We start from the raw sequence: 13,620 nt of genomic DNA, 5'->3' as shown, positions 1-13,620 counted from the left end.
GCTAGTTATTTGATGGAGGGTTGCAAACCTTTTAATTGTGAATATCAGACACAGTAATTGGAGACCTTAGTTAACATTCCTCATGGTCGACCATATTGGTGTAGATATATTTACTGTTGCTGCTGTGGTCTCTGAATTAAATAGTTCGGTTGTGAAGCAACGACTATGACAAACATGCACGACAAGCAAGGCCACACTCTTCGTTCATGTTTATGTAAAATCCAGTTCGCTGTTAAATGACAAGATATGGTCCTACATTAATGCTTATGGACATAATTTTGACTTGGGAAATGTCAAGATATTGTATTAAAAGAACACCAAGAGAACCGGAGAATCTTTCAAAACCCTGCACTTTTCTAAATACCTGCTGTCTGACTCCAATGTGATCAAATCATTAGTGGTTTACACGAAATATAGATTCTACTCACAGCTTATATGTTATTTCACTAAATCTCACTAATAACAACGCGTATATGTGTAAGCGACAAAACTCGTGGGAAAGTCGGAACTGTTCAGTTGTCCAAAAGCTGGAATAGATCGAGTAATAAAATAGAAGCTGTTACAACTTTAATCAAGCATCAATCAATAGAGACATTGAAAACAACCAAATTTACTATTGATTGATCACTGAGTAGTGATTAATGCCATGTATGTCCAGTCCTTCTTAGTGCTAATCAAATTCTATCGACCCAGTTGTAATATGGGTGCAAGTCTGTGTCGAGCATGAAAACCAAGTCTAGGTCTTCATGTCAACTACCTCCAACCACCACTTTAAATCGAAGTCTACCAATCAATAAAAAAAGAACTGGCAGTTGTAATCTCGGAGTTCATATTAAGAAAGAAAACAGCCAAAAACAAACAATAACCAACCAAATACTAGGTCAACAAAACAAGTTGTAAGCCATTCGTGAAGAAATTATAATTACCCACTTCTCTGATGATGTTTTTTAGAGGAACAATGAAAGCTCAATTAAACCATCCTGTCTAGAAAATATAAAATCTAATATCCTCATTCTGACCTATAGATATTATCTATTACTGTTCTATATTTTTAACACTTGGTTAATTTACTTTTCTAAACCTACATTCTTCTTTAGTATCACTTTATTTCCAGTCCATGAATTCATTACGTATAACAAAAACATAAATAACAGACTGACGTTCAAATACTTAGATGATGGTTATCACCTTAAATTCATACATGTACAATCATGACGTAACAGTGAAATAATATTACACCATGTCAAACCACTTATTAAAATCTATACGATGATGCCAATATGTATATGTTTGTACGCATCAACTTGAAACAAGTGGATATTTTCAACTGATCGTCACCGTCCATTTAATTGACATAATAATTGTTTGAGAATGTGGTAAGAACATGAATTTATTAAAATATTCAAGTGTGTTTCACTGAATATTTCCTAAATGAAATTCTGAAGTAATTCAATTATCAAGTCACCATGCTTCAGCTGTTATTAATTTAACATGATGATATCTTCCATCATTTATATGTAAGCATTAACACTAAGGAGCAGGTGGAATATATTTAATTCTGATATTAGATGATGAAAAGTTTCACAGAAAAAGTTGAGCATATGTCTCCATTTTGTTGGAACTTATCAGTAAGTTGTACCTATCAATCTTAATTCAAGTAGGATTCGAGACAATATCAGAAATATTATAATCGAAATTCAGAAAAAGATTAGTAAAATTAGATTTTCAGACATAATACAAATATAATCATAAATACGTTCATTATGACATTGTTATAAAAACTGGTATTTCATTTGATAATTTAACGATCGATTGCTTATTTCAGATGATTTTACCAAGTGTTGGATACCAAATGAAGAAATATTGAAATAGGAGTTAAATTAACATTCATAATTTAAAACCATATAGAACCAGCCACATATGTGCATCAGTTTAAGTCCTTACACCACGTCAGTATAGGGAATTATCAAGATTAATTCAAAAGTAGTAGAAGAAAACATTACGTATAGACAGTATTATTCGAGAGCAATGAATTTATGAAATAGCCAAGTGTAACATAATTTGAAAGCTCAAAATCAAAGGACATACAAATAGTGAATGCATCTGCATTTCTGAGAGCAATTCAACCATTGGTTACGACAATCATACGAATCGCATCCAGGTAGTCTATACCTAACTAGATGACTTAGTCCAACTGTCAATTACAATATGCGACATTTTTGTTTAGCAGCTGCTCCTGGCCTTCCAACCCACTCTTACAAACAATGAAGTCGAAGGTGATAAGACACACGTGACAAATATTCTAACCACGTCAGCCTCCAAATGCCCCGGTACAGCCGAGGGTGGTGAGAGTTAGCTCTCCCTTTCCAAGTGCTCTCATATGGCCACGCGTATACAGACACCACCAGGGAATTCCCACTCGCTGCCTTCTCTATGCGGGGGTGTTGTCCACGAAATTGAGAGGACAAAAAGCGAGTGTCCTGAGCTTTAACCGGGTCGGTGGATATGGAGGGTCCACCTAGGGAAGTTGGGAAACCCTGATTCCAAACCGATGGTGTACATGGGCTGCAGTATTTTGAAGGAACAAATGGCGTATGAACCTAATGTTGGTCACCGGCTACCAAGAGATTGTGTATCTCCTGATGTTGTCCCACTGCCTTGTGGATCAGACCTTTATGTCGAAGGCTCCGGGTGTGGCTTCCTAAGAAAACCACCTGCTTCGGTCTGGGCACCCGAGCAGTACCACAGCCTACACACAAATCAAGTTACTTGTGTGGCGCATATGTATTCGGTGCCGCTTTGTACCAATATTTGTGCTCAAATAAATATGATAAACTGGTATACCGCTACTAACCTCGATACTGTTCACTTGATGCTCCTGACACACACAAGCAATACTTCGAAGAGAATCATCATCAAATACTGGTAATGTACGAATATGATGGTCTAAATAATTCAATTTCAGTTAACTTGTATCACTATCATCATAATTTAATTATCAATGTAATCAGTGAACTAATTGTCCGACTAGTTTCACAACAACCAGCTCAAAATTGATTATTTCCTGTCAAATCGATTAACTGACCACCAAGGGTAGATTTGTCAAAGCTATAAAATGAAGTAACCCTGAAGATCAACCATAATGAACATGAGATTAAATAGTCGATAATGGTACTAAGTCATACCAACCCAGTTGTATTTTATCATATATCTAGTTAGAAATTTATCAACCATATGAATAAAAATATACCCGTTATTAGATTAAATAGATTGTGGAATCAGATTACAAATGGAAGGATGCAGCATTACAAATGAGTGTGAAAAAAAGGATTCGTTTATAATTTCTTTACATATCACGGTTGTTCAGATTATTTTCGTTGTAACTGTATTGGAAAACAAAATCTGACCTACAATGTAATGTTCTTTCTGTATTATAATAATGTTAATTAAGTAAAAATTCACAACCGCCTTCATATGTGATCTGATTCAGATTATGAAATAAACTAGATTAAATATTCATAGGATATAAGTTACACCAGTGAGAAAACTATATCTCAGTGCCATTACTATTACAGAATGAAGCAAACGTTGCGTTCTTTAAGCACTGGTAATTCACAGTATCCTTAATATAAATTAACTTATCCTAAAATTGCAACAAATACTTTAAAATATGAAATACCAGACCTTATTCAATACTCAAAGCGTTATCCACTATGGTGTAGAGTTATTATTGTTACAACCTATTTAACTTTTATATTCGACCAAAATAAGTTAAAAACAATAAAGTGTACACTATTATTATAACAAATTTCTACAGCTACTTGATAACACTCTTGACTGAGGATCACTTTCAAGTTTACAGTCGTTGAAAACCTATTCGGAGTGTAATCGTGATAAAAACCAGTTTAGTGAAGCTTTTCACTATCTCAATAAAGATACCATAACCAGTACAACATATACGTATAATAATAAAAATCACATAGAGCAAATGACCTTCAATGCCTTGAAAATTCCACAAGTAAAAATAGATAATACTATTTAATCCGAAAAAACTGGAAACTATACTTACTTGAGCAATTTAAACAGATCTTTTCGTACACTCGTTTTCCTAAAAACTACAATAACACTTGATGATACATCTATGCTAGTATACACCTAACTGTACATGATGAGTTTGCAGTTCCAGTAGAATTTATAAAGGTAACGCAAGTCAAAATATTCCTTACGGAAACTGAGTGGAACAAATTTTTGCAAAGGAATAAAAATTTGACTGAATAAACGTATTTTATTGACCAACTTTTCTTAGAATCACTGCATGGATTTCTTAATCTTAGTGATAATAACTAATAACACAATCAACGTCCAGAATCGCATTCTTTTCATCATTACCATCCATTATAAGACAGTTATTTATAATCAAAGACTGATAAATTCCTGGACCAGATTTTCAGATAATTTAATACTCTAGACACTAATTTGCAAAACAAGTAATTTACACATTAATTCGTCAATATTTCACCGCAAGTATCAATTGATAGGAGCACCCGTGTTTTTGTATGAAATAAATATGTGACTAAACCACATTGAGTAGTATACCAAGGAAACAATAGTAACTAAGATGATGTTTTATTTTCGCTGCACATTATATATATGTACATATATATTATTGTTATTATTATGAGGAAGACTATCACAGTGTCAAAGAAGTTGAACTAAATACGACACAGACAGCCAAAAGAAAAATACAAATAGATTAAAAGAAAAGAAAAAGCTGTCACAAATGACTAGGATGAACAGATACACAGTGGCTTACACAATGTGTTATTTAAAGGAATTACAAAACTAAGAAATATATTATAAGTACAATTTCACAAAGACAAGCAATTGTGAGGAAAATATAAATTAATAATGATTACTATTTTGTTTCGTTCAATATGTAATAAGTAAAGACAGAAGTAAGAAGCAACCATATAATTTTGCATACAGTTGAACTGACTGAAGTAAAAGTTAGAAGTTCAAGACCTGTAGAAAATAAGAGTTATGGCGTTGATACATACGACCAGAATGTAATTGTTAATGATGGAATATATAGTTATTAACACATTTGAAATTTCTATCAATAAGTAATCATATATTTACAGAAATGAATAATATAGTCGAGTAATATGTATGGATAGCATATAACTAATGTGCGCATATTGTTGATGATACATATATATTTGCTAAGTAGAATAAAACACATCGGAGAAATATCCACAGGTTTTGAAAGACTTCTTTTTTAGATAGATCATCTAATCCCATTGAATAAGTTCAGTGAAGATGGTTGCATCTAATAAAAATCAATGGATTTAATGTGAGATAGTTTGAAGTTGTGAAACATACGGTAGCACAAAAGTTACTCGTACTGAATATATATACGCAACATATTTGTGCATAACATAAAAATTCATTTACGATAAAAATTAACACTACATCCACACTAAAATATAAACATATTAACTGGTGTGATTCCATGAACATCATAACTCTGTTTAACATAAAATAAATACCACTGTACTAAGTTTGCTTTCAGCTACTCATGTTTAGAGAAACCAGATTATGTGAAATACATCTATTTAACGACAGAGTATATTTGATTGCCTATTGATAAGTACTTTTTTATCTGCTGTTTCCAGTCAATCATCTGATGTTATATATATAAGGCTAAAAACCTGTATATTAAGTCAACAGAAACGCTTCATATTTACAATAATTGATACAGACATGAGTATTATAACGAAATTAAGAGGTAACTTACAACGAAATATAACTATTAAGCAGGTTACCAATACATAGAAGACATGCACCAAATTACACAGCTAATCATAACGTAGAACCTAGTACGTATGTATATCGGGTTCAAGTTCTTAAACCCCATTAGCACAGTGATTAGATCTCCAGACCAAATCCCAGAATAGTAGAGATAGTAACAATATCAGTGGTAATAGTAAAAATTAAACATCGAAGATACGACTCAAGAAGAAAATATAAGTTAGTGAAATAAAAACAAAAAAGTTATGAGGGATTTAGAATCGCAGGATTTGGGGAAAACAAAGAACGGATGCATCTGCGCTACTGCAAACGATTTTGAGGCATGTCCCTAACTATTAATTACGATAATCACACGGACTCTAACCAGGCAGCATACAATTATGAACATGGTTAGGTCCAACTGTCAGTGACTCCGTGAACTGATGCCATGTTTCGATTTGGCCGCCCTTAGTTTTCTTACAACTTACTCCTGCACCGGGAAACACCACCCGTCGAGGTAGACAGTGGTTGGACATACGCAAAACATGTTCTAAACACCTCCGACGATAAAGATTTAAAGCCTCATCAATCGATTTCTCATCCTCATATAGAAATTTATCCCTAACCCAGGCTTTGATTACTTACTGATCCCAAAATACGTAAACAATGCTTCAAAGACACCTATAAACGAATATTGGTGACCTACGAATATCCGTTAAGCCCAGCTGCCCTTCCTCGCTTTAGATTACTCATAGTCTTTTCAACCCCACTGAGTTGGAGCCTACTGACAAACTTATGTGATATTTAAAAAGATTAACTCGACGGCTTTTGTGTGTGAATTTACGTTGTTCCGTTTGATAGTGACAGTATGCAACAAAAAAACTAATTTAGCTAGGAAAATTAGTTATTAGGATACTAGAAAAAATTCACCCCAGGGAGATGAGTAGTATCTGCATGTTCTGTAAGTGAACTGTGGGAAAATCATCGTAACTATTTGGAATTATATTGGTTAACCACAGATAAAAACATTTCATAACCAAATATCTGAAGAGATCAAAACTAGATGATCAGATCAACCAATTATACAAGGTCAAAATAAAAACAACGACACAAACAACACTTAGTATACTAACTTTTGGAGTTTTGGCTTTAGTAAATATATTCCAGAAGCGAAGTGTTTCATCTCCTGCACCAGTTACTATGTTTTCACCATCTGGACTGATTGCTAGGTACAGCACACGATATGAATGCCCAACCAACTTGACTAACTGTGTTAGACTAGGATATCTCCAAACAAGAATTTGATTCTGTGAGTAACCATGTGTACTGACCAATTCGTTACTATGTACGGACCAGGCAATATTACAAACCTAGCCAAAATGTAAACCAGTCAACAATATAGACACCTAGTTTTTGTTGAGTACACGGTTAAGAAGCAACAATTTTTACTCACATAAATTTACACAGTACAATTTATTTAAAGCGTTAAGAAAAGATCATTGTTCTTTTTATTTGAGATCTTTACAAGTGAAAGTCCTACAAAAAGTAAGCCGTTTATGCAACCCAGATAGCAGCTTTTGGAACATGTTTCTCGAAGTGTTAGGATAAATAGTGAAGTTTTAAACTACTTTCCACTAGGAATTCCTAAAGACATTTCAGTAATACGATATAGGGCATGTAAGATCCTTTTCATTTTTATTCAATGTAGATTTTAGTGTAGCTCAATTTTAGGCTTCTATATTCAGCTTTCTGATAGTGGCAACAGCCAGTTGCCAACATATAGTATTGAGTGGAGTAACGTCCGACGAACTTCTGACCAAATGGTAGTATAAACAATATATTCTACATGGTCAATTTCTTTAAATAAAACGCCACATTACAATCCAAACTAGCCGATCGACTAGGAAGAAATAACTAAAATGTATCGATCTGTATACACATTCTGAAACTGACGTGATATGTTTGCAAAAACAATTTGCTTAACTCATACAAAATAATAAACACGAATTCAACTGCCGACATACTTGAAATGTGTCTACATTTAGATTATACGTGTATAAATACTAGTTGAAACAGTCACCTATATTTGACAAACCCTAAAACATTTCTCAAAAATGTGCAAACCATCCACTTAATACTTGTATGTACAATCAAAACCAAAAACGCATACATCGACCTACTAAATAACAACTATAATAAGGTCTTTTTGCAGTTTACACAGAAATACAACATCCATGATATTTGCATTGAAAAAACATTTACATGAATGTTAAATAATGAAATAACAATCTATTCTTTAATCTTAATAAGCTAATTTCCAATTTACTTTCTGATTTATTATTATCAAAATAATCATTTTTTCTTTCATAAACTAAGATTATTGAATAATACGTCGTCAGCATGGATCACTTACCTGACTTCCAGTATCCACGCTACGTAAAGCCTGACCAGTTAATGTATTCCAAAATCGAATACAACGATCAGCTGTACCACCGCCACTTGCGAGTAATCCATGTTGATGAGGCGACCATGCAATTGCTTTGACAGCGGCCACATGCTCTTCGTACGTTAAGACAGGGCCACCAGTAGATGGTGCATGCTGACTCCAAACGAGTAGACGATTGTCATTACCTCCTGATGCTAAATACTGACTGTCAGGAGACCATTTTAACCCACATACCTACGAATTCCAACAATATATATATCAATGCTAAAGAATTTATTTTGAAAAACAGAATATGCTAACAATGAATGGCCAGATAAAACTTGAAATGTTTTTAGATTATAATGTGAATAAATTAAGACTCGTAGTCACTTCATGATACGACACGAAACTTACTAATAAGATAGTAAATTTTGATGTTGGTTGATAATGACGTGGGTTTGTAACGCAGAAAATGATGGTGATAAAATCTCAATTAAATTTCAAAATATAAATAAGCAATCAGAAATTTTACTTGAAAGAAAAATATCACACAAACCTCTTGTCTATGATCCTTTAGCACACGTACTGCTCCAGGAACAAGACGATCTGCTCCATTTTCGATCGACTGTAAAGCAGTGGTCTGGGTGACAGTGGAATTTGCTGACGTCCTTGCGGCAGACCATGATGAAGCGTGATCCGTATCTCGAAACCCAAGCATGTCTATATCCATTTGAGCTGGAGTACTTGGAGGATCAACTTCCGGAAGGTCACTATTGATCGATACCATAGGTGTTGAAGCCCGCGGATAGTTTGGGTCACTTTCTACTTGATCAATGTGACTCGGTGAACTAATGGAATTGAAATCAGTCATAATCTCATCTCTATCAGCAAGTTCAGCAGTTAATACAGAAGCATTAGAGGGATTTGTAGTAGGTAGATGACCAGTGGGTCCACCACCAGAATTAGCTGAAGCACGTGTATCACGTAACAGAATATAACGGTCTCGGCTGCCAGATGCCAGAAGATCAGCATTCCACGCCAAAGCACCGACACGAGCGATATGTCCGTTTAGTGAGCGTATGCAGGAACTTTTAGTCACATCCCATATTTGAACATGACCACGGTAAGTGCCGATCGCTAAATGACTACCCTACAAAACAAGATGAAAGTATTACTTAAAGCGAATTAACATTAATCTATTTAAAGAAAATTTTATGAGAAATGAATTCATTACACAGCCTTAATATAATTATACTGTTTCGAATGTATTATCTGCTGAGTATATGCATTTACATAGTAAGACTATATATGTAAGTAGGTGCCTGTCCAGTTATTTTCTTATTTGTAGGACATATTAACAGTAACACTTTAACTATAAGTGTACGGAACGGTGAACATATGCTAATTAACGGATATTCCTTTCAATTAGGTCGAATGAATTGTCTCATTAATGGAAAAAAAGTAGAAAATAGAAAACTCTCCATAGTTGGTAATTTAAATGGATTTGGTCATCAAATTTGTCACCCAGTTTAACAGTAACAAAGCTGTAGCTTATGTAGTAATGCAGGGAAGCGATTCAAGCAAGTGAGGGGGTTATGTGGTGAAACAGTTCCTTTTAGTAAACACAGTAGTAGTAAGTTATATTTTGTGACCCAACTAAATAACTTTGTTAACTAAAAGAAATCACGAAAAATTAGTATGAGTAAGATTGGAGTTAGTCTAGAAATTACTTCGAACAGATGACGGCCAGCCAATCAGTCACGCAACTTCAAACCAGTCTTTTTATAAACGGCCCGGGAATCAAGTACATGGCAAAATAGAATGGAAATTCCTAACGCTAACAAATTTGGATATTACTGAAAAATCAAGGGAACTATGTGAGTGAAGTTCTCATTGAAATTTCACTTCATAAACCACCAGCTTCGTCAAAAAAAATTTCGGTTACTACCCTTTTTCATGCATTAGTTAGTTCGGAAAGTTACCCAGTAAAAATAGGTTTATTATACAGCAAACTGAATGGATACAAGAGCAATTTTTCTAGTCAAATTACACGGCTAAATAACTACAAACATTTTATAACTGGCACAACATATGAGTAATGTAATAAATGATTACAATTATTAGTTTTACCGATATACCTTTTTGGACCACGCAACTGATGAAATAACATCGGTTTCTCCAGAAACATCACACAATCGAGTAACCTAAAAAGTTAAAAATTAGGATATTTATTGCACTTAAAAAGTTAGACAAAACTTGCTTAAAATAAGAGTAGACAAACGACATGATTGTCTTACCTGACTAGTGAAAGCATTCCACAAGTAAACACACGTTCCCAGCCCAACCGCCAATACATTTTGAGAAGACCAATCAACAAGATTAAGGTAAAAATCATCTTGTAGCTCCGGAGCATCTAGAACTTTATATGGTACCCGAGATATTTTACGCGCTTGCTGTAACAAGTTATAAAAAATAAGATGACGGTTACTGACAAGTTTACTATTTAGCCTATTACAAGATTGGCAACTAGGACAGAAAACAGACTGATTATAACAAAAGCAAAAGTAAAGCCCCTCGGTGCGAATTACATAATTACATTTTTAAAATATATTCCACCTGCTTACTTTTTGTGGAAACTTCAGCAAATGTTGACTTTTTTCAGATACTGGAGACATGGTATAGGGAGATGTTTTCAATTTACATGGACTCTCCCTTCTAAGCTTGAACTGTTAAATACCAAGGATAGAAAAAAAAGGGAAATGAACATCTTATAAGTACATAATCACCTAATGATAGTAAACGAGAAAATTAGGTTTTACAAAAATGAAAAGAAATGTGTTAACTTTGTATAGAATTGGGGAAAATGTTTTGGAAGGTTACCTGAAGTCACTAAACCAGTTTGAGATAATGGAGTAGAAAACAAATAATAAGATGTCTCCAGAATCAGTATAACGACAAGCAATTATCAGATTTGGTGGTCGCCAATATAAATTAGCTGACGATCATGAGGACTTTCGTTGCTTTTATAATCCTGACATGGATCATAAAGTGCAAAACTTAGAGCAAGTCTATAACCTCGTTTTACTGGTTCACAGTCCTTTCTTATTGTACTGTATGGCTTTTAGACTAATTATTACTATCTATCACCAGATGAAGATAAGCATACAATTTGCAACCACAAATTTCCTTATCAGAAAAAAACTAGTTTAAGAGGAACAAGCCAGTCAAAACAGACACAAGATTGAGAAACTAGTGCGCGGTATAAGTGGCATTTGGTGTGAGGAATAACAATAATCAAAACGAATATAACTGGATAACAAAACAGTAATGACTAGTCAAATAAATAAATAAATTCAGACGCAAACTATGTACGAAGCATTTTAAATGCCAACTTAACCTACTTTTCGAGCACTATAAGAGATGCTATGCGAGCTAGTAAAATTATCTAGCAACTAACTAACCAATTATGCATCATGTGACGACCGAGAATCTGATTCGCTTACCGAACAGGGTGAACTAACAAGTTTCTGTTGTGTTTGTAATGGGAAATAAAGCGTTCAGTGACACGTCAAACATAATAACAAGCAAAGCTGTTTCAAGGTATTTTGTATTTATTTAGTATAGACCGAAAGGGTCATTTAGACTACAAAAGTATCGGACAGGTAAATTTATCCTACACTCGGGGCTAGACTAGAAAATAATGTGGAACTATGTACGGAAGTGTGGCTTACTTGACAAATTACCGTAGCCTGATTACCTAGCGTCCCAGACTAAGTTACATTTTATTTTAACTCATAGCTGGTAGCGGCAAAACATTATGACGAAAACGAACCAAGATATGTTGAACTAATATTTCTGAAAAATCGGACTTTGGAAGGTAAAAGAGTTGGCTTGCAAACAGACACCGGACGGACACACTACATTTTACTAGGGTCTGAATAGTTTTTATTTACAAAAACCATGTGTTACTTACTTAGCATATATAATTACTAAGTCAGAGACCAGGTGTTACTTTCTTCAGCGACACCACAATTTACTTGACAAGTGAGAAGCCAATTTTGTAAAATTCAGAAAGGAATGACTTGAATCATGTCAAAGAAAGCCAACACGATACAGAACACACGGCACGAACGCCTATAAGTCTGCAACCTGCAGACTACTCGTCAAAGTCTAGGTCTGGACTACTAATTAGACAACTATTTACTGAATACAATAATGGTATAAGTATGGTAATTCTTACAGATTTTATTTCCTTTACAGAACATGACTTTATTAAATGTTGAGTGGATAGTAAATCATGACCTCAAAAGGTAGGTGCTTTAACGTGAATCACTTATCCATCTTGAGGAGTCCGCAATGTTGACATTACGACCATTGGTTTGTTATAGAGACAACCGTTTAATGATGAACTTCAGGAGCAGCTATCTTAACTATTGGTGGATTTAGAAATTGAGAATAGCACTTGCTCATGTAGGCGCCAGCCAATATGTTAATGCGAATTACGGAAAATATAGACAACTAAACATACTGTTACTCAAACTTACGGAAAACATATTGTTGTTTTCTCTAGCTGCCAGAACGCCAGAATTACCGAAACTGCATCTTGAATTCACAGGGCTATAAGCCCCACCTAATGAAGCTTCCTCAAGTTCGTTGGCTACAAGAGCAGACAGAAGGTCGCAGCCTCTCGCCTCCGTAGGTGGTGCAGGCTCCTGCACGGCCGAATTGACACCAGATGTTCCCCAGTTACTTTCGCCAGTAAAAGACGCAAGACCGTGACTTGGATAGCCATTCTGATTCGGAGAATCAACATCGTTACTGAGCCCATCAGTATTTCCGCGACTACTTTGAAACAGCTTACGCGTTGGATTACTATTTGTTTGCTACATAACAATGAATAAAACCATAAACAAACTAACCTCGAAAGATGTCGACGTTTTCCAACGTGCATTTGCTCTCAATGGGATGTATCGGTCCATGTAATTTTCCTTCGTTGGAGTCTTCATGGGGCTAACTGTTTTAATGGGCTATGGACGTAAAGACGTAACAAAAAGCACATACCGATTTATAAGGAGACCCTAACAGTCGTTTCTCGTACCCCTGCTCCATTCTAGACAAAACCGATTATTCCCTGGGGAGCGCCTAAAAGGGAAGGGATTGAAACAAGTGTCAACTATCAATCCGGGTTAATAAGCAAAGAAAAATTTGAAGGTCTTCAATCTGTGTTCGCTGTACCATAAAAATTCCTCAGTTCTCACATGCATTAAACTCTTATTTAAACATAACCAAAGTTCCAAATCCACGCCAATGCAGTTGCTGTCTTCAAATGGTACAAATGGCTCGGACGGAATAGACTTTCACTTGATTGGTTTTCGTATCTAGTAGCAGTGGTTCACCCATGCCTC

General features: G+C 34.8%; 1 protein-coding gene across 2 annotated transcripts; it reads right to left on the bottom strand.

The window, feature by feature from the left end:
• Positions 1 to 4,610: 4,610 nt before the first annotated feature.
• On the bottom strand, positions 4,611 to 13,324 carry FZR1_1 (Fizzy- protein; the record flags this gene model as incomplete). 2 transcript variants are annotated; one of them, XM_012937484.3, is made up of 10 exons in its annotated part: positions 4,611 to 5,329; positions 6,924 to 7,160; positions 8,204 to 8,470; positions 8,772 to 9,365; positions 10,354 to 10,419; positions 10,513 to 10,668; positions 10,840 to 10,941; positions 12,760 to 13,098; positions 13,135 to 13,242; positions 13,277 to 13,324. In XM_012937484.3, the coding sequence occupies 10 exons, from the start codon at positions 13,322 to 13,324 to the stop codon at positions 5,288 to 5,290; spliced, it is 1,959 nt and encodes a 652-aa protein (XP_012792938.2). In that variant the 3' UTR covers positions 4,611 to 5,287. The 2 variants fall into 2 exon arrangements, with proteins under 2 accessions (XP_012792938.2, XP_051071606.1); XM_051211539.1 differs by having other exon boundaries at positions 4,611 to 7,160.
• Between the last annotated feature and the right edge of the window lie 296 nt (positions 13,325 to 13,620).

Source organism: Schistosoma haematobium, chromosome ZW, assembly GCF_000699445.3.
Source record: "Schistosoma haematobium chromosome ZW, whole genome shotgun sequence".
NCBI lineage: Eukaryota > Metazoa > Platyhelminthes > Trematoda > Strigeidida > Schistosomatidae > Schistosoma > Schistosoma haematobium.
This window is presented reverse-complemented; position numbering and strand designations above follow the sequence as displayed.